The sequence below is a fragment of the Acartia tonsa genome, chromosome 6 (assembly GCF_053477335.1).
Source record: "Acartia tonsa isolate MP-2025a chromosome 6, ASM5347733v1, whole genome shotgun sequence".
In the NCBI taxonomy this organism is placed as follows: Eukaryota; Metazoa; Arthropoda; class Copepoda; order Calanoida; family Acartiidae; genus Acartia; species Acartia tonsa.
Window position 1 is genome coordinate 18,671,443 of NC_137265.1, and position 24,594 is coordinate 18,696,036.

At 32.7% G+C, this 24,594-nt stretch overlaps 1 protein-coding gene and 1 long non-coding RNA gene across 51 annotated transcripts in view; both read left to right on the top strand.

The window, feature by feature from the left end:
- The first annotated feature begins 1,361 nt into the window (after positions 1 to 1,361).
- LOC145323202 (uncharacterized) lies at positions 1,362 to 3,154 on the top strand. The gene is made up of 2 exons (XR_013880877.1): positions 1,362 to 1,652; positions 2,833 to 3,154. It is a non-coding gene; the product is annotated as an uncharacterized LOC145323202 (long non-coding RNA).
- Positions 3,155 to 4,830: 1,676 nt separating this feature from the next.
- LOC145323193 (uncharacterized) overlaps positions 4,831 to 24,594 on the top strand; it is a 100,518-nt gene continuing 80,754 nt past the window's right edge. For 35 of the 50 annotated variants that reach the window (XM_080165612.1, XM_080165629.1, XM_080165627.1 and 32 more), the window contains exons 1-2: positions 4,831 to 5,439; positions 5,801 to 6,630. In XM_080165612.1, coding sequence (XP_080021738.1) covers positions 5,832 to 6,630 — 799 coding nt within the window. In that variant the 5' untranslated portion in view covers positions 4,831 to 5,439; positions 5,801 to 5,831. Of the gene's footprint in view, positions 5,440 to 5,800; positions 6,631 to 7,827; positions 8,194 to 9,245; positions 9,619 to 11,545; positions 12,135 to 12,515; positions 12,650 to 13,023; positions 13,104 to 13,627; positions 14,073 to 14,733; positions 15,053 to 15,300; positions 15,367 to 15,914; positions 16,978 to 17,831; positions 18,109 to 18,307; positions 18,442 to 18,780; positions 19,059 to 21,118; positions 21,518 to 22,481; positions 23,109 to 23,217; positions 23,315 to 23,701; positions 23,897 to 24,594 lie in introns of those variants that run through there. The other 15 variants (XM_080165596.1, XM_080165647.1, XM_080165607.1 and 12 more) reach the window with 15 other exon arrangements.

Here is a 24,594-nt window from a genome sequence, read left to right on the forward strand (position 1 = left end):
GACGCCAGCACTTCTAAGAAGCACGTGGAGAATATCCATTTTCCTGGTCATTTTCAGTATTCTTGTCAGTTCTGCAATGAGGCTTTTGATAAGAGAAATAAACTTTACATGCATATATCTGAAAGGCATAAACAAGTTTAATATGAAATGTTTCAAAAAAATCTATTTCTATCTCTTCAGTGTTCATGCATAACTTCATGAAAATAAAAATATTTTCATTGTATTTTCTTTTTGTTAACCATATTTATTAAATAAAATGAAGAAAAAACTAAACATTTTGGAAGAATAAATTAAAATTTTATGTTATTGGTTAGGTGTTTAGATAATTTTACACCCAAGCTTGAATATATTTCGTCAAATGCTTTGCTAAGGTCTTGACTCTAAAGCCCTAGAAAAAATCCCTATTTCCAAATAAGGTCAATAGAGCAAAGTTTTTAAGAATTAGAAAAAAAAACATAATAATATGAACCCTCTTATGCCTTTAATTTAATAACTTTCTTTTTGAATGTAAACCAGGTAAAGGAAATTTAGTCTTTTACTTAAAGCTGCTTTAGCTATTCTGTTGATGTTCATTCAAATCTCACAGGAATCTCTTTTTTAGGGCTTCCAGAAGACCTGAACTTCCAAGATTACATAACCAAAGTAGAAGGAGGATTGCCAAGAAGTAGGCAGTGTAAATTATGTGAAAATATATTCTACAATTCTAGCACTGCTGTCAAACATGTTGAAAATATTCATTTTCCAGGACAATTCCAATATTCTTGTCAGTTTTGTTGTGAAGTTTTTGATGGAAGGAACAAACTATATAAACACATTTCAAAATGGCATAAGTCATCAAATTGACCTAATGTTATAAAACATTCAAATAAATTCATTGTATTTGTTTATGAGTTTTCAATTAATTAGAATCTGTGATGTAAATTGTTCTACCTTGTTTCTTTAATATTAACTAAAGCTTCTATTTTAGGCATTGTAGAAGATCTGAACTTTCTAGATTACATAACCAAAGTAGAAGGAGGATTACCTAGAAGTAGGCAGTGTAAATTATGTCAAAATATATTTTACAATTCTAGCACTGCTGTCAAACATGTTGAAAATATTCATTTTCCAGGACAATTCCAATATTCTTGCCAATTTTGTAGTGAAGTTTTTGATGGTAGAAATAAACTTCACATTCATGTATCAAGATTTCATAAATCTTCAAATTAAAGAAGAGTGCACAATAAAGAATTATAAAGATAAAAAAAACTTGATTAAATTGTTATTTTAAAACTAAAAAAACTTTATTTTTAGGAGTTGAAGATCTTAACTTCCTAGATTACATAACCAAAGTAGAAGGAGGATTGCCAAGAAGTAGGCAGTGTAAATTATGTCAAAATATATTCTACAATTCTAGCACTGCTGTCAAACATGTTGAAAATATTCATTTTCCAGGACAATTCCAATATTCTTGTCAATTTTGTAGTGAAGTTTTTGATGGTAGAAATAAACTTCACATTCATGTATCAAGATTTCATAAATCTTCAAATTAAAGAAGAGTGCACAATAAAGAATTATAACCCTTTTTTTTAACTTTGCCTTGATGTGTCAATAACTAATTTCAGTAACTTTTGATAATAATATAAATAAACAGTTTTTTTTTGCTAAAAAAGGTAATGTAAGACATTAAAAGTTTAGAGTTTTTAATCCTTAAAGGAAGCCTGCAGGAAATACAGTGCTCTAACGGCTGAAAAACTGCGAAATGTAGACCTAATTGACCAAATTTAAAGCCTCCAGCTTCAATAACAAAAAAGTTATAGGCATCTTAAAATGACATTTTAGGGAGTTGAAAATTTACTTGTAGAAAATGTTAGTTTCCTCATTTGGCAGCCAAAATTGTATGTTAGATGTATTTTATTATTGAAATTTCTGACATGAGGGCTGGAATGTTGTAAAAGATTTTCATTTCCCTGAAATGTCATATTAAAGGACGCCTGCAAGAAATAACACGCTCTAACTGCTGAAAGACTGCCACAAGAAGAGCCAATACCCCAAATTTAAAGCCTTCAGCTTCAATAACAAAAAAGTTCTAGACATTTCAAAATAGCATTTTATGTACAATGGAATTTTTGAAAGATTTCCAATGCTCATAAAAGAAAAAAACAATATTAAATTACGTCGCCTAGACACAAAAGTATAACCTTATCTTTGTCAGAAACTTAGATTGCCTGTAACTGATTACATTTTTACAATAAAAACACCACATTTCATAGTCAAAATCTATGAAAAAAATTCGATTTAAATTGCATTTTTAAAAGAAAATCATAGCGCGCGGAAACAAAGGGGTAAACTAATACAAGCTTAGCTGTGATTGGTTGTTAAGCTGATTCAGCCTTCTGATTGGGTACAGTACATTCGGTACAACGCAAGTAAAACTTAATTTTTTTTAATGATTTTGACTATAAAAATGTGTATTTTTATTGTAAAAATATAATTAGTTACTGGAAACCTAAATTTATGACAAAAATAAGCTTATAATTTTGTTTCTAGGCCACATAGTTTAATTTCAAAGTTTTCAACATGAGCATTGCAATTCTTTCAAAATTTTCATTGCACATAAAATGTCATTTTAAAATGCCCAGAACTTTTTTGTTATAGAAGCTGAAGGCTTCAAATTTGGGGTATTTGGTCTACTTGTGGCAGTCTTTCAGCAGTTAAAGCGTGGTATTTCTTTCAGGCTTCCTTTAAGATGCATCTTAACTTCTTTGTAATTGAATGAATTCATATGCTATGTAAGATAAAAAAACTTGATTAAATTGTTATTTTAAAACTAAAAAAACACTTTATTTTTAGGAGTTGAAGATCTTAACTTCCTAGATTATATAACAAAAGTGGAAGGAGGATTACCTAGAAGTAGAAAATGCAAATTATGTGAAAATATATTCTACAATTCTAGCACTGCTGTCAAACATGTTAAAAATATTCATTTTCCGGGACAGTTCCAATATTCTTGTCAATTTTGTAGTGAAGTTTTTGATAGAAAAAATAAATTGTATCAGCATGTTTCAAAATTTCATAAGTGCTAATATTTTGATTTCATTTAATTTTTATAAAAATATTTCAATATTTATTTTAAATTGTTCATTTGCTTGTTAAATAAACTTTAAAAAACTAACTCACTTCTATTATAATATTCCGAAGACAATATGGGTAATAACAACCCTTCCTAGTGTATTCATAAACTGAACTGAGCCATTAATAATTTGCTTGGAAGTTCTGCTAAACAGGGCAGGTTTTAGGCTATTTGAAGACATATGTGGTGGTGATGAATAGGAGGGTAGGAAAAGAAAAAAGTAAATGGATGATGTACATAATTAAAACAAATCACGAAACCTTTACTTGTTAATATATAAATGTCTTTTGAATCAAAACAGAAACAGACAGAGAATAAAATTTCTAGAAAAATCACTTTATCCCAAGAAATTCAACTAAACATAACCAACTTATTTTTTTGTCATGTACTAGGAAATTTTTTCTACACAAATGACTTACTCAAGATTAGCTTTATCTTAAGAAATGCAACTTTATACCTGAAAAAATTATACCCTTTCCTACAAAAATCTGTACACAATTTCAACCAATATGACATGTCTGAAATGTACCTCCACTGTTCTCCAATTAGCAATTTAGAGATTATGAATATAGATTATCTCTATTCTGAAATTGATGAATGTGGTTCTATAGTTTTTTTTTCTCCAATCTAAATAAGCCATATAAAATCAAATTTCAAATTATTCGTCGATTTTAATTATATCAACGTAGATTACAAACAAAAAAAGCTAAAATCTAATGAAAAATAAGTAAAGACTTTTAAAATTATATCATTTTTTAATGAATTGAATAGAAATATGAAAGTACCCATTAATCCTTATTCCAAATTAAAATTTGAATTTCCCGCTCAATATTTAGTTTAGCGCTTCCAAAACAAAGTTCTCAAGCAAGCCGACAAATGCTACACTAAACTCTCCCCTGTTTTGTTTTCTCTCCTTCGCCCCTCCAACACCAAAATGCCGGTAAAAAAAGGGGGTTCAGCTAGACTAGGTAAAAACTGCCAACTCTTAAAAATAATTATACCATTTTTTACTTCGATTGAAAAAATAAAGATTATGAATTTTAAACTCAAAATGGAGCAATAAATACTTTATTTTACGTATTGTTCAATATGGGATCAAAAACTTTAAGTTGGCAATTTTTTCAATACCATTAACCTCTTTGTCAGGATTTTTTTGCAAAATTTTTTAGCTCCTCATAAAATTGAAAATTTTAAGAATTTAGATCTAAAATAATCGTATTGTTATTTGTAAAAATACACAACTAAAAATGTCCATATCAATTGTAGACAGCTAATGATTTATTGAAAAAATTGTGTTGGGGCCCCCAAATCTCCCAAACAAAGAAGACCCCTCTTCAATTTTCCCTTTTTACAACAACCGGCCCCATGATCAATAATTTAAGGGGCATGAAAGAGGAGTGGGTTATTTCAAAAGATCAATCCTTAAATATCTTTTAGTTATATTACTACCACAATAATTAATCATGTTGAAAAAATAGCACAAAGAAGCAGATATTAAAATTTTTAAAACAATAAAGTAATAATTTTGTCAAAAATATATTTAAACATCAAACTCAAATATCGAGACAGCAATGGGGGAGGGTAAAAAGGGGAGGTTATTACAAAGCCGGCTGAAACTAAATTGGGGATGGGAATCAAATATGCATTGCTCTTAAACGTAAAAGTGGAAGGCCACATTTCAAGAAGTGGGTTCTGCTGGGTGTTTCTACTTTACTGTAAATTGTAAATTTAGTATCAATAATTTAACTATAATCATTTGTGTTTATTTTGGTCTAAGTTTTGCAAAATTTGTAACCCCTTTATCAATTTTATGCGAGTTTATGCAGGCAAAAAGAATTGAATGGGTGTGTCATCAACACTACTTTGTTTTATTTGGACTCTTTTAGCATTCAGGGCCCTGGATGATAATCTCCTATCTCCCACCCTACTAGTGATTTGAATTTTAAATTACGTCTCTGTAAATGTAAAAAATACCCCCCCCCCCCCCCTCCTAAAAAAATTATAAAACTAGCAGTTATGGTAAAACACCATTCTAGCAGCCGCCTATCTAGAAAAAGGGGAGTGGGGACATTTCGCAGCCGTTTTTCTGGAGGAGATGGAACTGAAAGGGGTGATTTGCCAGCCGTCTGGCTTTGTAGGGGTGGGGTTTGGGGAGAGGGTCTAGTTAGCCGCCTAGCCGACTCAAATTCCCGCTTTTCCCAGCGCCATGTTGAAGAGACAACATCTCATATGAAACGCTAATCAAAAAATATTAATTTTATTATAACATAAAAGAAGAAAATCAACTTTTTCTCTGCGCTGGGAGTTTTACAAATATTTTATTACTGGTAAGTTATGTTTTTTTTTATTATTTTTCCTTTTTAAATTGTATTTCTTTGCTTATATTAGTTTTATTACGACTTTAATTAAATTAATCATACTCTTTTTGTTACCTCGTAGCCGTTTCTAAGTTAGATTTTAATTAAAAAAATGTATTATTATTTTAAAATATTGCTTTTAGATTACCTTTGACTTATGTATTGTCTTACAGCTAATATGTTTAACCAATTACACATTTAGTTCCATGAAATTTTCCCCTCAAGTAAATTATAAAGTTTTTCTTATGTTTTACTAGCAACTGTACGTATTTTTTACTATTTTAAATTCTAGATTTCTCATAAAGTTATTGAATGTTTATTTTCATTTTAGGTGAACTAAACAAGAACACAAACGTGCCAAGATGGGGACGGAGAAGTTTTGTCTCAAGTGGAACGACTTTGAGGCGAACATCAGCCATGCATTCAGAGACATACGGGACGCCAAAGATTTCCTGGACGTGACGCTCGTCTGCGAGGAGGACGAGCAGCTGTTGGCGCACAAAGTGATCCTGTCCGCCTGCAGCCCATTTTTCCGCAAAATCCTGCAGCGGAACCCCCACCAACACCCACTCTTGTACCTGAAGGGCGTCAAGTACGCTGATCTCCAATCTGTGCTTAATTTTATGTACCACGGCGAGGTGAACGTGGCCCAGGACGAGCTTAACTCATTTCTCGCCGTCGCCGAGGAGTTGAAGGTCAAAGGTCTCACCCAGAATAATTCATCCAGCTCAAACACAAAATCCTCACCCCCACCATCATCTGCCAAAGCATCCCGCTCCGTGGACCGGGACTCGTCTGCTGCTCCGCCCTCTAAACGGTCGCGCCCCTCAGCACCCCCTGTGGTAGCAGCCCCACCGCCGCCCCAAGAGGAGGACGATGACGACATTCAGGAGGTGGTTCCTGTCAAGTCGGAGCCGCGTGATGGCAACAGCTCTGTGATAGCCGCTGGTGGCGCCGCCGGTCCCGCTCTCGCTTCTAGTGGCAGCGGCTCGGTTGCTGGTGATATGTACTCTCAACCGGCGTCGGCTGGCGGTCAGTCGATCCAAGGCGACGAGGACTACGGCGAGGAAGGCGAATACGACGACTACTCTGGCTATGGCGAAGGATACGACAGTGCTGTAATGGACCCGAATATGACTGGCGGTGTGGACGGAAACAAAGGTAGGAAAATCGTTCTTCTCGTTTGGTTTGCTTCTCTTAAGATAGAATTATTTATTTCTATGTAAACACCTGTTTCTAAAATTACTTTTTCTGTCAAAGGGAAGCAAATCAATCTTCAAATCAAAGTCAATCCATAGTAAACTTATATAACATGTTATTTGTGGGAGCTATTTTTATATGATTCATAGTTAGCAGTGGCGTGCACGTCGTTTTACTAGGGTTGGGTGTAGCAAGGGGAGGATTCTTTTCTTTATATTTTACATTGGGGTGCTTTCACCCCCCATCCGCACGCCTCTGATGGTAAGTATTAATAGTAATTTATTTAATATTTATATTTATGGGTGAATTAATGAAATACTGCGGCACAAAAGTATGTTAAACATCAGCCAAAGTATTTCTTATTCACCATTCGTTATTTAGTATCACAGTATTATCTATTTTGTGGCTGTAGAAATATTTATTATTTTATTTAATTTGTTATGTTTATAATGGCTTAATTATGTGGTATGTTATGTTATATGTAAGGTAAGCATATAACATAAAACTTATTTATTAATGTTATTATATTATGTTAATAATGTGAAACGGGATGAAATATTCAGTTATGTTTCACTATCGACCAAGTAATGGTTGAATTTTAAATTATTATGCTTATGATATTTATATTTATCGATTTTTTTAGCATGAAATGTTTTGATTTAGGTAATTTTTCAGGTGTTGGGCGAGATGAATTTTTTTCTCAATACATAGGTCGCCATTCCAAAGGACAATATTTTTGTCTGGAATGCTCTAAGTCATATTTACAAAAGGTTCAAGTTGAAAATCATTTGGAAAGTGTTCACTTTCCCGGGACTTTTTATTATGCATGTAGATATTGCAATCAAAGCTTCCCTACTCGTAAGAAAATGTATAATCATAGTAGTGCTTGTAGAACTTAATTATTTATTAAAATATTTATGTTTAATAGGTTTGTTAACTATGGAAAAATCTTCATTTTATTTATTATGTCTATTATATTATTTAAATTTATGTAATTTCGAGCTTATTTTCAGAAAAAAAATAAGCATTAATGATGAAATACTCGTTATCTATATTAACTTTTTTAGGTTATTTGTATTGTTATTAATATTTTTGTTAATTTAATGGTAAGTAAATCGTAATTTTAATTATATCGACCCAGCAATTATTGATTTTCAGGTGATAACCACAGAGCTTTAATATTTCAACACATAGCAAAGGTTGAAAATAACCCGGAGGGACGGTTTATGTGCACTGTTTGCGAACGATATTTTCGCCAAAAATCGCATTGCGAAAACCACATTGAAAGTAGACATTTTAAGAACAGTATGACATATCAATGTAAATTTTGCGGGCAACATTTTAATGGGAGAAATAAGTTGTACATACACACTAGTAAATTTCATAAGGGGCAAAATATTAGCAATGTTAAACTTGATCAAGTACTAATAAGATGAATTTTATTATTAACTTTTTATACTAGTCATTTATATTGTCATTAATCAGTATTATTAAATGTAAACAATAAATTTATACATTTGCACACTTATTTGAGTTTTTTATTGATCATTTTATTATTAGAGAAGCGTTGTTAGAAACTGAAATTTAAGGATTAGTTTTTTTTATTTATAAACTAGTGTTAAAAAATGCTAATTAATAGTTTCCTTTATTAGATTTCATAAGGATTTTAATAACGTTTCTCTTATTTTTGTGTTAAAATCAAGACTAAAGTAATTGGATGTCTGTATTAACGCTGCGATTTTATTTAACTTTTTTTTATAGACTTATGCCAATGGGATTTTTCACTTAATGCCGATAGCAAAGATTCACAACAACTTGATCTCAAATTGCTAAACTTTTTTTCTGTCCTGAATTATTGGTTCTAATTAGCAGATTTCAAACATTTAGCCGACGTAAACAATCCGGGAATATTAGGTAGCATGTCAATAACAAGCTTAAATATAACGATAAAACTTTTATTTCTTGGTTAAAAGCATTTTATGCCATGGTTTTTATTATTTTTAACTGACTGACGAAAATAGTCGCTTAAAAAATAGGGGTAAACTTGACCTCACGTATGGCAGGTGTCCTTATTTGTATGAAAGAAAGTTAAAATACTTAATATGAAGATGTCTCTGGGTAATGCAGCACTAACAGGCGAGAATCGTTAAGATGATATGAAGCCTCTTCGTTCAGAGTGTCTGACATATTACTGATTTTCTTTTTATGGCTTTAATTTTAAAAATCCTAAGTAATAGGATGTCTTATCTTTTTGGACCGCTGAATCTATATGGTTCTCCTTTACAGGGAAGCTTCCTAATCTCCCCATGCAAGTGCCTCAAGGGTGTAGCCATTATTTCTAAATATAGTAATGGTAATGAAAATAGTTTTGGGCAGCAATATTTATAGTTTTTAAGGTGCACTAATTTGATTAATTCTGGGGCTATTTTACGATAAACTTATGTCGAAAAATGTGATGTAGGTCGGGGTAGATTATTTTAGGAGTTGACGAGGACGCTTTACAGGAATGATTTTGAATGATTGGTCCCTAATTCCTGGATGTTTTTTTTACCTACTTGACCTGGCGACCTTTTTAGGAGTACTGACGACAAAACTAGCCCAAGACGAAATATACAAACATATTGACCGAATAGATGGCATCCCAGGCGCAAACGTTGTCTGCCGTTTGTGCGGCAAAACATTTAGCAAGAAACAAAACTGCTTCCAACACTTGGAAACTGTCCACTTTCCTGGGATCCTTACATACTCTTGTGATATTTGTGGTGAAAGTTTTGCTGGCAAAAATAAGTTGTATCTTCATAGAAGCAAATATCACGTCAAAGTTTCTAGATAATTCTTTTGGGTAGTGCATTATAAAGTTAAAAGATAAGCTGTAAATTGCCGGTTTAAAGTATACTTGTTAAGTTTTGATAAGGAAACATTATTGTAGGGCTTTCAATTCAAGCAATTAAATTATTTTTGTGGTATTGAAAGGGTCGCTTATATGCTACACAGCATTTTTTTAGTATTCGTATTAAAAGTAATTTGTGGCATTTGAATTAATTGTCTGTAAAGCAATGAACCCTCCCTCCTATTTTCTTTGTTATTAAAGGTCGGGGTTATCTGTTCTTTACTTTGGGGAGGTATAGTTAACGTGCTTCGGGTAAATGGATTTATTACATGGATTTTGCACCATATTTTCACGTTCTAAAACCAAGTGATTTCTGTAGCGGGCTAAAATAACGATCATTCCCCCTCCTTTTATCCATCTCCTACATTCCTACTGCGAGAGGATAGTGCAATTTAAATTGATGACAATTTTCCCCTGTCATATTCATTCTACTCTACATCCCTTGTAGTCCCGCTAGGTTAGTCAAAGTAAATATTTAAACCCTTCAATTTTTCATTTTTCTTTAATATAACTAGAGTGGTTTTAGTGCTGAACAGACAATTAGTAGGAAAGCCCCAATAGCTCTCAAAATCTGTTCAGTCCTTCATTAAACAGCTAAGCTACCTCATAACTAGTTTGTCTGTCGATCCATAGAGGTTTTTACACGAGTAGTAGATATATCAGGATCCAATGAGCATATATTTTTACACGATAGATTTGTCTGTACTGCCATTATATCCAAGGACGTTCAAGCTTTTTATATTGGGGTTGGATTATTATACTATAATTCTAATATTATTGTGGGTGCCTACGCAACTCCCAAATGTTCAAATTTAAAGGGTTAACCCTTCTCCTCTCTCTAGACGTATCTAGCTAGAGGGACATAAAATCTTGAATGTAGATTAAGATCAGATTGATATCAGAAGGCAGGATTAATCCCTTAAAATGAAGTACCTAGTAATTACTTAAGTTAAAGAAAAACATCCTTATTTTCTAGTCCTACTACATCGCTTTTATTCTGGAATGTTTAAGCTCCTATACAAGTAAAAAATAAATTTAAAAGTTTTAGTTGTCTGAAATGTTTTAGATACATGGTGTTACACAGGGAGGGATTGGATTGTATATTACGCCCGTACCTCAAGCTTTTAATCATGTAATATTTGTCAGATCAAAAAAACTTTTGCTATTAGATTTTGATTGGTTGGTTCCAAGCTTTACAACCCAAGTTTTTAATCAATTAAGTGGGAGTATTGTTTATCTTTAATGAGCACGTATTTCAAATCATAACCAGTGCAGTGTCTTATCTCTTTAGATCCCTGTCTTAACAGGATGCCTGCGTTATTCGTTTCCCCCTTGTTTAAGTTTTATGGATGTTAAGGGGGGGGGGGGGGGGCGGGGATTCTGACACATTTGCGTAAACCTGGTATATAGGCTTTATCTTTGGACTGAGAGGATAGGTTTTTAAAGATAAAATCATTCTTATATGATGAATTTTCCCAAGTTTTAAGATATTTTTGGATAGGCCTCCAGGTTCCGGAGCCTCAGGCCTCCAGATGCTCTCAGTACAGGGAAGAAAAAAAATCTAATTTTTTTTCTGAAGAGTTAAGGGCCAACTTATAAAACAAAATATGCATCTTTTTGAATGTTATTCACATATATGAAGAAAAAACATACATATTTTGTTTCATAAGCTGACCTCTAACTCTTAAAATAAATTTATTTTTAATTTTTACCTGTACAGAGACCACCTGGAGGTCTGGAGCTCCGGAACCTGGAGGCCTATCTAAAAAATCTTAAAACTTGGGAAAATTCATCATGTAAGAATGATTTTATCTTTAATAACCTATCCACCCAGTCCAAAGATAAAGCCTACATACCAGGTTAACGCAAATGTGTCAGAACCCTCCCCCCCCCCCCCCTTGTTATCATGGGGTTTTATCTTTCACTGTCCAATTCCTACACCCCTTGAAATAAATAGCTTCGTCAAGTAATTCGTGGGTTTTTCAGGAGATTTGAATGACCCCACCACCATTTTATCCCAGCATATAGAGCGCAGTTATAACCACCACATATGCAAACTCTGTCAAAGATCATTTGGAAAGAAACAAAGCTGCCTATTTCACGTAGAAAGTATACATTTTCCAGGCATTTTTCTGTATAAATGTGACATCTGCGGGGAGGAGTTTAACGGCAAGAATAAACTTAACTTGCATAGGAGTAAGAAACATGTTAAGTTGGCTTTTTAAAACACAAGTTATTTTCTAATATGGCTTTAAGACCGTTGGGTAACAATTGGTTCTCAACCATACTGTAGTCATTTTTAGCATCGTATTTCAGACAGTTCTCCACAAATATTAGTATAAAAATCATAGTATTGATACAAGTTTCCTAAGATCGGGCCTGTGGACCAACAAACTACTTTGATCCTTTAATTTTTCATTTAATATCCGCGGAAATCTGTCTAATACGGTGCGACAAATAACTAACATTTCTATTCCAAACAAAGTAAAATTGACTATTCTGTGATTTAAACAAATTGTTTTGCTTTATTTCTACTTTTTTGTTAAATGTATATTTTAATAAATATATGAAGATATTGTATTTTTAGTTTATTTTGTTTACTTGTTTCTTTTTCAGATAGTATATTATTAAAATGATAAAAAATAGTTAATGTCGTTAAGATTAGACAACTTTTACAACGAAAATTTGTAATATAAAAATATTTTTACTGCTTTTTCTTTTGAAATCGGAAGTTAGCATTTGAGTAAAGGGGGAGGGTAGAACTTGGAAGAATAAATTTTAAATTTTGCTCATAATTGCCCACGGAAACGTTAAATGAACGGGAAAGTCGTAGTTTTATGAATTATATAAATCAGTAGTGGTATTTCTTTGGATAATTTATCTTTAAAAGAACAATTGAATCACTTGCATAAAAAAGTTATTGCCATTTTTACTAACAAAAGTTGTGGCCATTTAGGTAATGAAGCCGCCGACAAAACGAAGAAAAAGCGGAAGAAGCCAGTTCCTGATGATCCAAGATTCCAGACCCTGCAGGTGCACATGTCACCTGGACCTCAGCCACAAGAATGGACCTGTCACGAATGCGGCAAGGTCAACGGAAGCCAATTTTTCATATTTGACTTAAATCGTGTCGAAATTAATATTTATATTTTCTTTTTTTTTAAATGGCCTAACTTTTCCACCAATGATTGTAATCTGATTTAAATCTAATGGAAGTTACATAGCTGTTGTCTCATTTTTAGATCCTCATTGATTGGTTCAAATTTGCAGTGTCTAAACTTTTCCACGATTGATTTGTATATGTTTTGATTCTCATGCTTGGGGGATGTGAATCAATTTATCGTCTATTGGCTTATCCTATAAAATTTCTGATCATTTGTATTACAAAATATTTTCTGTAGGTAGCCTTTATTTTCACATTTCGCACGATGTAAGTCAAATATCAACTTATACGTGATTATTAGGCATTTAAAGGTAAAAAGAAGTGCATGAATCATCTGGAGAGTCTTCACTTTCGCGGAATTATCACATACACTTGCGACAGGTGGACATAGATAATTGTAGAAAAGACGTAAAGTTTAATTAGTGTATTCTAGGTCACCTGTCTTATATAAAATTAAGGGGAACTGTATTTAAAGTTGAAGGGAGGGAGTAAAAAAACATTTTTGAACCGTCTTAAGTTTTAAACCCCCAAAATAAAATAGCATAAACCTATCCTGAGACATAAGTTAAGCTTCCTTAAAATTGGGAATCATCTAGTTCAGTGTATTGCGTTATTTTAACGGACAAATGCGTAAAACCTTACCATTTCATAATATATGAGAGGGGTTTAAGTAAATATGCATATTTATGGCAGGTGTCCTATTTGCTAATTTAACATAGAACAAACGGCTGAGCTCCTACTATCTTGGGGGATGGGGGGTAATCTTATTCCATCCCAAGACTTAGATTTGAAATAAAAATTCCCTTAAATTATTTTAAGATCTAAGATTTTGAAAGACTGACTAAAAAAATATTTTCATAATTAGCTTTCTGATCTTTTTCTATAAATATCTATGTACGTTAAAGGTGTAGCAATAATTTTGACACGTATTACAAGTGGGAGCACCACAGGAAGAAGAAAGACTGCGCAGAAGCTGTGGGCGGAGGAAGCTTCATAGGCAACACAATGGAGCCAGAGGTTGATATACAGATGGGGGACGCAGACTATGATCATGTTATCTATTCTGACGAGCCTCTCGATATGGATGGTAGTGGCGAGGCTCAGGATATGGATGGAGGGGGTGATGATGTTATCAAACACGAGAATCTGAATAATTCTGACGATCAAGATTAAACTTGCGCATAATTAGTTACCCATAGTGTCTTATTAATTAAAAAAAATAATTTATCAATTTTAGCATGATATACATGAAATGTGGATGTGATGGATTAAAAATTATACATTACTTTTTCGTGATAATTGACTTATACCTATACAATTTAATAACAAATATACCTACTTTTTTCATAATTTCTTATATTAATTTAAAGGTATTTTAGAATTTTATCACTGTTATTACCGGTATTTATATTATTAAACCCCCTTTTCAGGAAAGCTACGAGAATTTGCTGATCAATATTTAGTTCTTAATTCCGAAACAGATCCTAGACGGCCGTACAAATGTACGTTATGCGGCAAAACATTTACGGCAGACAGACGGGTGGCAGATTACCACATTGAGTCGGTACATTTTCCCGGCATGTTTAGCTATACTTGTCAGTACTGTGGTATCGTGTTCGATGCCTGCAAAAAGTTGTTAAATCATGTCGATAGAAATCATAAAAAGAAATTGTATTGATAAAGATGAAATATAAATTATTACTTGCATAGCTATTTTTTTAAGTGTGTCTACCAATTTGAAATGTTTCAAGGTAATTAAAAAGAGTTCTTTTCATTTATTAATCTCTTACTTGAAAATGAAACACCTGCCATATTTGACAATGGCGCGAGGCTATTATTGCTCTGAATAGGAAAGTAAATCGAAAACATGATATCTTAATGAAGGAAAATAGGTTAAAACTTTCCCTTTTCCATATGTTGTATATCATTCCTATAGGTACGTCTTTAGTCAACAGATCTCAAGAAAAACCCAGAAAATAGTTGTTATAAGTGACACTTGTATTTTATTTAGGAAGTCTCCGAGATCTTTGTGAGCAGTATTATTCAGTCACAAGCAACAACCCACAGTACCCATTAACCTGTAGCCTATGTCACAAATGTTTCAGAACCCGTCAGAATATTGAAATTCATATTGAGGGTGTACATTTCCCCGGAAGTTTCGAGTACCCCTGCCCACATTGCCAGACTGTATGTGAAACTAAAAAGAAATATTATCATCATGTTAGGAAATGTTATAGTCATGTTAAATATTAGCTACCTACCTAGTTAAAAGCTAGATTGTTTAACACTTATTTTTCGTCATAATGAAAATATATGAATTGACAAATGAAGTCTTGAATTGTTTAAAATGCTTATTAGTCCAAGTAAAAGAAACACGATATATGTATATATTTTTTTCAAATTTTTTACATGGTTGGATTTACTATTAGATGAATTTTTTTGTAAAGAAAATTATTTATTTTTCAGCATTTCGCCAGTCCAATGAGTAACGTTCTAGATTTATTTGGCAGGCGAAAAAGCTGTTGGAAGGTACATGTTTACTTAAAATATTTTTACTAACCAGATATCTGTTGTTTAGGTGTACAGGATGAGGATGCCCTGACCCTGAAGGAGATGAGTGAAGTCTATCTCAAGAGAATCTCAATAGGAAACAATACGATTCTTATATTTGAATTAATAGAGATGATTTTGTCCCTTTAGGTAGCACAGCTACAGCAAGTCTAAAAATTTTATGATAAAAAGAAAGAAATCTAGTCACAAAATGTGCGTGATGAAGTCTATTTTTTTCTTTTCTATATTATCCTTATAATTTACTAAGGGTTCTTGTCTGAAGCTTAAGATCTCAATAATTACTTAACCGATTTTGTACTTCATTTTATGTAAGCTTAGATTAGGCTTAGATCAGACCCTAGATAATTAGGGCCATAGCCGCTAGTTTAAAATATTCATTTATAACATTTGGAGGGTCATTGCTCTAAGTGCAATTACATATTAATATAACAAACTTTATGGAAATATCCCTTTAAGCAATTTATGATCTTACAAAATATGCTAATAAAAAATATCATGGTAGACATATCATTATTATATAGTAGCTGCGCTACTTAATTTTGAGCCATAAATGGTAGGTAGAGATTACTGCAATTAAAGCTGATTTTTTCATGAAATAGCATTCTTAAAAAAATCGTTTTGTAGTGAAAGGCACAGCTCCCGAAGATGAACGTCCTATTGAGTGTACCCTGTGCAACATGACCTTCAAGAGACGTATGCACGGAGAGAACCACCTGGAAAGCGTCCATTTTCCCGGCAACTATGTCTGTCGGTTCTGCGACGGGGTCGTAGTGAAAACGACGAAAAAGATGTTTGACCAACATATGAGGGAAACTCATAAGGACTTGCTGAGAGCGCCGCAGGTGCAACGGAATTAAGAACTTTTGAGTTGGATTAACATGAATACAGAGAGGAATATTTATGTTTGAGCCCTTTTTTGCTGGCTTCTGGGGGCCTTCAGCATAGGCCAACAATTTTCTGTGGCTAACTTCTCTTCACCGATGGGAGAAATATATCTTGGTCATGGTTTATTACCAGTGTAGTGAGAAAAATAGTTATTTATGGCAACGTATTATAGACAGCTTTCCACGCTTAGTAAAATGAAAAATCATAAGATTAAATCAGTTTTGTTAACCCCGAGGGACAGATGGTCCCGTCTAAACATTTTTTTTTATGATTTTCATTTAATATTTGTGAATAATTGTATGTAATACGATGCTATACATGATTTTTAAGAATGGCTATGAACCGTTTCTTATCCCGTGGATATTAATCGGTTTTAAAGCCACACTGGACAAAAACATTTTGCATGCTTTGTATAAACATTAAGTGAATGGATATTGTGAAAAAAGTTTAGAGTAGGTTATTGTTTTTACCCTCATTTTTTTTATCTTGTACCTATTAAAATTTATGTAATATATTGACTTGTATGCTGGGAGGGAGATGACATTGGATTGTAAAGTTCACTGGTACTTAATTTTGATTGGTTGTTTCAAAACAGGTTTTGTTCAAACTTTCCAAACCATAATCTTAAACTACAGAATTGGTAATTTTGTTTATGAATGTTAATTTATATCCCATTGTCTTATCCCCTAAGAACCCTGCTTTTATAGTAAAATTGATGTAATAACTAATGCCATTTTATGTAATATAGTCTGCTTTATGTAAGTTTTTATGTTTTAGTCGAATAAAATCTTGTGGTAAACCTTTATATTTATTTGCTTGTCTGCCTCAAAAGTTTTTTTAAAGATCTTAATTCAAGATCTGCAAAATGACCGCCAGTACAAGTGCGGGCTGTGCGGCCAGGGCTTCAAGCACCGGCACCATGGTCTTAACCACCTGGAGAGTATCCATTTCCCTGGACATTATACCTGCCTGGTCTGTGGGGAAATTAAAACTACAAAGAAATCGTTTAACAGGCATGCCCTTAAGCATAAGTGAATTCTCAGAAACAAAATGTTAATTATTTTTTTTACTGATTTTTAAAAAACTTTTTATATCAACTTTTATTTATGAAAGAATAATTTTATTTGAAATAAAGTTTTTATTTTGCTAGAGATATTGTAATTATTAGTAATGTAGCTTTATACAAGTCCAATTGCTGACCCGTATTCCTCCCTCTTATGTAATTGAGTATGACAGCTGTTCCAAAAAACATAATGATATATGGCATTTTTACAGCATTTATCGAAATGAATTTAGTTTTTTCTCATAAGATTTTCATACTTCAACTCTTGTTAATATTTTCTGTAAGTTTTAATGATATGTTTAATTTCCAACTAATAAAAAAAGGCAATATTTTTATTGTTAATTACATACCTATTGTCCTAAGAAATATTAACTAATAATAGTACTCTTGTAATTTATGCCAACAATCATTTTTATAATAGGGTAACCTTTACAATCACAAATTCTATATTTTTTTCTGAATTAAGAACGAGTGGTGAGAGTTATTAATAATCTTATATTATGTCATAATCTTTGCTTTAAAAAAATACTTTTTATCCTAATATCATGTAATTTTTAATCTTATATACTAACAAATTATGATTTTTCTAGACGCCTGGAACGACATACGAAAACTGGCCGCACAACATCTTGTGGACGAAAAGGAGGGTCGAGTCCGCATGTACAAGTGCACACTGTGCCAGCAGACATTCAAGCACCGCCACCATGGAATAGATCATCTGGAGAGCAATCATTTCCCCAACCATTATGTTTGTGAGGATTGTGGTGTGGTCAAACAAACAAAGAAATTATACAACAGACATTTGGCAAGTCATAAGAAAGCAAACGCAAGGTTAACGCTTATTGGCCACACGTGAAAAGAATCAAAGTTACCATCCTTTATATGAAGGAGTAAGTTTTTTTTTTGTCTGGAGCTTATGATTTCGATAACTGCTTAACTATTTGAGGTCTCCATTTTAGTTAAGCTTCACTCAGGATGTGGGATAGTTTTAGGCTATTTTTTTAGATTAAATTCTTGGGATGGTTTTAGGTTATTTTCTCCGCCCTTCTCATCATTTTATTTACAGAGCCCCTAGATGCTATGGGCCCAGCCGTTAGTATTTTAAAACTTGACTTATCTATTGTTATCTTATAAAGATCTGTTGATACTGCTGATACCGTTTTTTTACATTTTCAAATATATTTAATTAAATTTTGTAAATGATTTTCCTTTTTTTACATACCCTTTTAATATTTTTTAGTTTTGTGAAATAAATATTTTTTTTCCATAGGGAGGTGAAGGCACATTGAAATGTAAATCATACTGGTACCCAAAGTTTTATAATCTCATTTGTTGGCTTAAAAACTTTGGGTACTTTAAATAAATCTTGATTCGTTGGTTTAAGCTGGCATTTTCTAGTCAAAACTTTTTAATCAATGGTTTTTATTCACGGATATGGGTTAATTTTGTTTTATCATCATTGAAGATGTGCATCAAGTTATTGTCGATTGTCTTATCCCTTAAGATCCCTGCTTGTTGCTAACTAATACTCTTGTTTAGGAAATTTGAAAGATTTGAGCAGCCAATACTTACAACATAACAAGGGCCATGACAGACCATTTACATGTAATATATGCCAACAACCATTCAGAAAGCGTGAACACTTTGAGTTTCACGTGGAGAGCATCCATTTTCCTGGGTATTTTAGCTATCAATGCTGGTTCTGTAAAAAAGTACTGCAAACTAAAAAGGCTTACGTATTGCATGTGAATTGGCATAATAAAAACATGTAACATTGATAAAAATCTCTGAAAATATATCTATATTTTTTTTCAAAATTGGGTTGAATAGCTTTTTTCTGACAAATACTCTTGTTTAGGTAGTTTGAAAGATTTGAGCAGTCAATACTTGCATCATAACCAAGGCTACGACCGGCCATTTACATGTAAAATATGCCAACAATCATTTAAAAAACTTCAACATTTTGAGTATCACGTGGAAAGTATCCATTTTCCTGGATATTTTAGTTATTAATGCAGGTTCTGTAAAAAAGTGCTACAGACTAAAAAGGCTCATTTGCTCCATATGAATTGGCATAGTAAAAACATGTAACATTTTCTTGAAATTGTGCGCTTGTTTAAAAGTGTTGATAAACGTTAAAAATAGAAATAAATCTAGCTTTTTTCTGACAAATACTTTTTTTTAGGTAGTTTGAAAGATTTGAGCAGTCAATATTTGCAGCTTAACCAAGGATATGACCGACCATTTACATGTAAAATATGCCAGCAACCATTTAAAAAGCGTGAACACTTTGAATATCACGTGGAAAGTATCCATTTTCCTGGATATTTTAGCTATCAATGCAGATTTTGTGAAAAAGTGCTACAGACTAAAAAGGCTCATTTGCTCCATATGAATTGGCATAATAGAAACATGTAAAGTTTTTAGAATTATGCCTTTTTTTAAAGTGACGAAAAATGTTGAAAATATGAATAAATCCTTGTAGATTTAGCCCTGGTTTTTCTTCATCTGACAAATACTCTTGGTTAGGTTGTTTGAAAGATTTGAGCAGCCAATATTTGCAGCTTAACCTGGGCTACGACAAACCATTTACATGTAAATTATGCCAACAATCATTTAAAAAACTTCAATCCTTTGAGTACCACTTGGAGAGAAGTCATTTTGATTTGTGAAAAGTGCTTAGACAAAAAAGGCGTTTTTGCCGTATATAAATTGACATAACAAACAATTTTATCTTTTGGAAAGTTTTTCTAACAATGAATAAATATTTAGTGAATCGAAAGAAAATTCTTTTAGTGGTCATAATGATTGTAAAGATTCAATAAATACCCTTCGCTTGGGTTTTATTCATGGAGATGGATTAGAGTAAGGCACCTGTCACTTTTAGGCCTGGGTAAGTGAAACTGAGTAAGCTTTGGTTATCTGGGTCTAATATTTCTGATGATAAAATATCTGATATCAGTACGTAAAGCTTTCTAAGAAACCATGTAGTTTTTAAAATTTCAAGAAACAAAACTTTTTTATTGTAATTTATATTCTTAATCTATAGAAACACGTAAAGAATCACTACCTTAAGAACCTTAACTAGTTAGATGCATTTAATGAAACTATCCCTTTAGAAAACTTTTTACAAAAACATGACCTTAATATTTTGTTAGAATAATTTTTCATTGAATTTTATTTTGTTTTCAGGCACATTGAGAGAATTCAGTGAGGACTACATAGTGCACAGTCCAAATAATATTTACAAATTCAAATGCAAATTATGCGAGAAAGAATTCACCACCAGGCAAAAGATAGAGAATCACATTGAAAGTATCCACTTTCCCGGATTTTTTGTTTATCCCTGTGCTCCATGCAATACATCTGTCAACACAAGACAGAAATATTATCATCATATCAATAAGTTTCATTCGCGTAAAGAATTTTAGAAAAAAATATATTTCTAGTCGAGTAGAAAGCTTCTTTTCTTCCCCTATTATCCTATTTTTTTAAGCATGAAGATTTTTTTTGGTATGAAACGCAAGTTTTTAATAACTAAAAGGTCAAGGTTAAAGCCTTGGGATGGTTTAGGCTATTTTTCTGCCCCCTTCTTTTAAATACAGCGATTCCTGCTGCTAGAGTTCCAGCCGCTAGTAAGATTATTAGCTAACAAATGCAGAATTGTGTTTATAAGAATTATTGAATAATAATTCATTGTCTGGTGTAATATCCGTATATCCTTTTACTTTTTTTTGTAGGGTGTTATAAATGTTGTTTACATTTAAAGAAAATAAAATATAAATCTTTAAAAGTCGTATTAATTTAAATCTTAATAAAGATGCTAGTATAGGTAGAATGCCATAATTGTATCAATTAATAAAATACAATTTTTTAGGTTCACTTGCCGCATTTTGTGGAGAATACATGAATATAAACAATGAATCTTTAAAGGCTTACACATGCAACATATGCTGGAAATCTTTTGCGGCTAAAGGAGTCGCGGAGTTGCACATTGAGGGTGTTCATTTCCCGGGAACTTTTGAGTATCATTGTAATTATTGTGGAGCTGTTCTGAACACAAAGAAGAAGTTTTATCATCATACAAACAAATATTGTGGGGCTGTATTGGAGGCTAAGAAACTGGCCTAATTGTCTTGTCATTAATTTTCTGTGTGTGTGTTGAATTCACCCTTAACAAATATCGCAAATTGTTATTGTCCGTTTAGTCTTATGGTCTTATTCACCTTTCATCTATGTCCTATAGTTTAAAATAAAAAATTAAGTTTTACTGAAATTTAGCTGGGGGGGGGGGGGGGAGGGGTCACTTTGAATACGACCTCCATTTTTGATTTTTGTTTAAAAAAATAAAAATAAAAAAAATTAGGGGGGATTTATCTCTAGGGGTGATTTCTCTTGAAAGGGTGGTCAAACCCTTTAAAAATTGCTAGGACTCTTCCCATGACATATAGGAAGCTACATTGTAAAGAAGAATTATATCGGTTGAGCTACTAGCGAGATCCTTCAGTACAGACAGACATACACAGACATCCTGTTACTTTTAATATAAGGATTATCTATGTATTATACTTCATTGAAAAAATTTTACTTAGATTTTTATTTAAATCTTCTCTATATTATAGCTTTATTAATCTTTTTTATTGATTAAAATAATCAATATTTAATTGCAGGCTCACTGAGAGAATTTTGTGACGCCTATGTTTCCAAATCCCACATAACCATCTCAAGACCTTACAAATGTAACATATGCAGTAAAACATTCGCAGTAAGACAAGTTATAGAGAACCACATTGAAAGTATGCATTTTCCGGGGACCTTTGAGTATAGATGTTACTTGTGTGGAGATGTTCTGCTGACAAGAAAGAAGTTATCTCATCATATGAACAAACATAATCCGAAGAAGTCTTGAAATTTTTAATATATGAAGTTTTTTGTTTACTTAACTTTCGTCAATATAAATGTTAAGTATAATTAAATAATTCTTACTGTATTATTGCTAATTTATATTTGTCCGTTAAGATCTTACAAAACACTGAACCGAATAGCTCTACATTTCAGTGATTTGTTTTAATCTATTTCATTTGAAGCCTTTTAGATGGTTTCAGTCTATTTTTATGCAGCATCCCTTCATTATAAATAAAGAGCACCTAGAAGCTAAAGAAAGATAATAAGTTGCTAAATATTGTAATTAATTTAATAGATTAATACTTGAAAACTAATGTTTAAAAATAATGTTTTAGGTAAACTTCGCGAATTTGCGAGCAACTACCTACTGGAGACCTTGGACAAGGGCGGAGGAACAATCTTTGTCTGCTCAGTATGCAAGCACCAGTGTCGCAAGAGGTCGCTGGCAGAGAACCACATTGAAAGCATCCATTTTCCTGGAACTTTTGTGTATGCCTGCAAGTACTGCGGCCTACAGCTGCCAACCAGAAAGAAATATTTCAATCATACAACCAGCTGCAAAAATGAACTGGTTTCCCAGAAAAGATATTAAATTAACTGCTTGATTGTGTTAAACAAGTGCCTTATTATTACCTAATGCCTTCCAATAATTTTTTATTTATGTTTCTGTTTGTTCTTCTATAATCCTATATAATGAAACGCTAAAGCTGCGCTTTTACGAAAAATTCAAATTGATCCAACACTACTTAGAATAATTTTGTGGGGAAAGTAAGTTTTTTCCCAAAATAGAAAAAATAATCGAATGTGGTTAAGCCTCAAGTAAAAAAGTGCCCAATTTTGTGATAAAATAGTTACAGCATTTATTTAGCTTTTATACTCTTGATAAAACTATTTTGTTGAAATTTTATATATTTTATACCTATTAATATTGCATTTATGTTTAATAAAATAGTTTATATTAAGATATTTTTAGTTAAAGATATTCACTTGTATTATATTTTTGCTGCACTTAACCTTTGCGATACATGGATTTTCTTAACTTATCACGCTAATATCTTTGCAATGTTTCAGGTATAGAAATATTTGATACATACGTGGAGGCCAACACAGACGTCAGCTCCAACCACAAGGCCAAGTGCAAGCTCTGCGACAAGACTGGCTTATCTAGGCAATGGCGTATAGATTGTTTTATCTTGGGTACATGGGAGGGATTTGCAACATTAGAAAATTTGAATTTTTCTTGCATTTACCAATATTACTTATTTTTTTGTTTGTCCGTTAAGATCTCGTATGCCACTTAATAAATTAGGTCTTCATTGCAGGTAAGGTCCTGGGATGTTTTTAGTCAATTCTGCAAATACAGATAACAAAATATCGTAGTATTTTAACATACTACCAACAATATAGGTATGAATTTTGATTTGAAGAAAAACTTTAAGCTTAAGTTTTATAAAGTTAATAGGTAAGTTCATGGTTTTTTATGCTTATTTTCTGAGCTTGCAATGATTTTCTTACATGAAAAATATCTGAATAATTGATATGCCCTTTGTAACAGACGGGACGTGAGAAACCACATTGAGTCCAAACATTTCCCCACCATGTTCTCATATCCATGTGAGGTCTGCGGCATTGTACTTAGCACTAAGAAGTCGTACAACAATCATAAATATAAACATAACAAGATGTGAGGTGCGCGGCATTGTACTGAGCACCAAGAGAAGTCGTACAACAACCATAAATATAAACATAACAAGATGTGAGGTGCGCAGCATTGTACTGAGCACTAAGAAGTCATACAGCAATCACACATAATTAGAATCATTCTTAAACTGTGATGTGTGTGTGTGTGTGTGTGTGTGTAGCCATAGTTTCTTAGTGTTTGGACCTAAGTAGTCATGGAGTAGGACGAGACACTTTTGTATGCTAACACCAGGGCCAGCTCAAGGTCCACGCTCAAGTACAAGTACTTGACCCGCTGTCTCAAGGGACCTACTCATTATTACCTCACCCTCGCCGAGTATGGCAGGTGTCCCAAATTAAGTCACCGTAATGAATGACGCTCTCCGCAGAGGAGCTTGGGATAAGGGTAGTACTGATATTATGTACTTGACTATTAAGTATCCAAACTTACTCAATAATCCCCTTCTTACACAACCAGGGGAAGTTGCGTGAATGTATTCAACTGAGAAATTCGAGTTGCCATATGGGGACTAGAACTCGAACTCTCATCACCGTAACTCAGTGCGTTACCACTGAGCTACGACGCCCCTAAAACTGTGATAACTGTGATAACATATAAGCTTTAGAATTAAAAGACAAGACAATAATTATTAAAATGCCGTTTCTAGTTATTTAATATAATACCAATGACCTAAATTTACGGGATACAAGTATATTAAAATGGAAGAATGGAAGAGAAAATTGATTTATATTTCATTGGTCTACCTG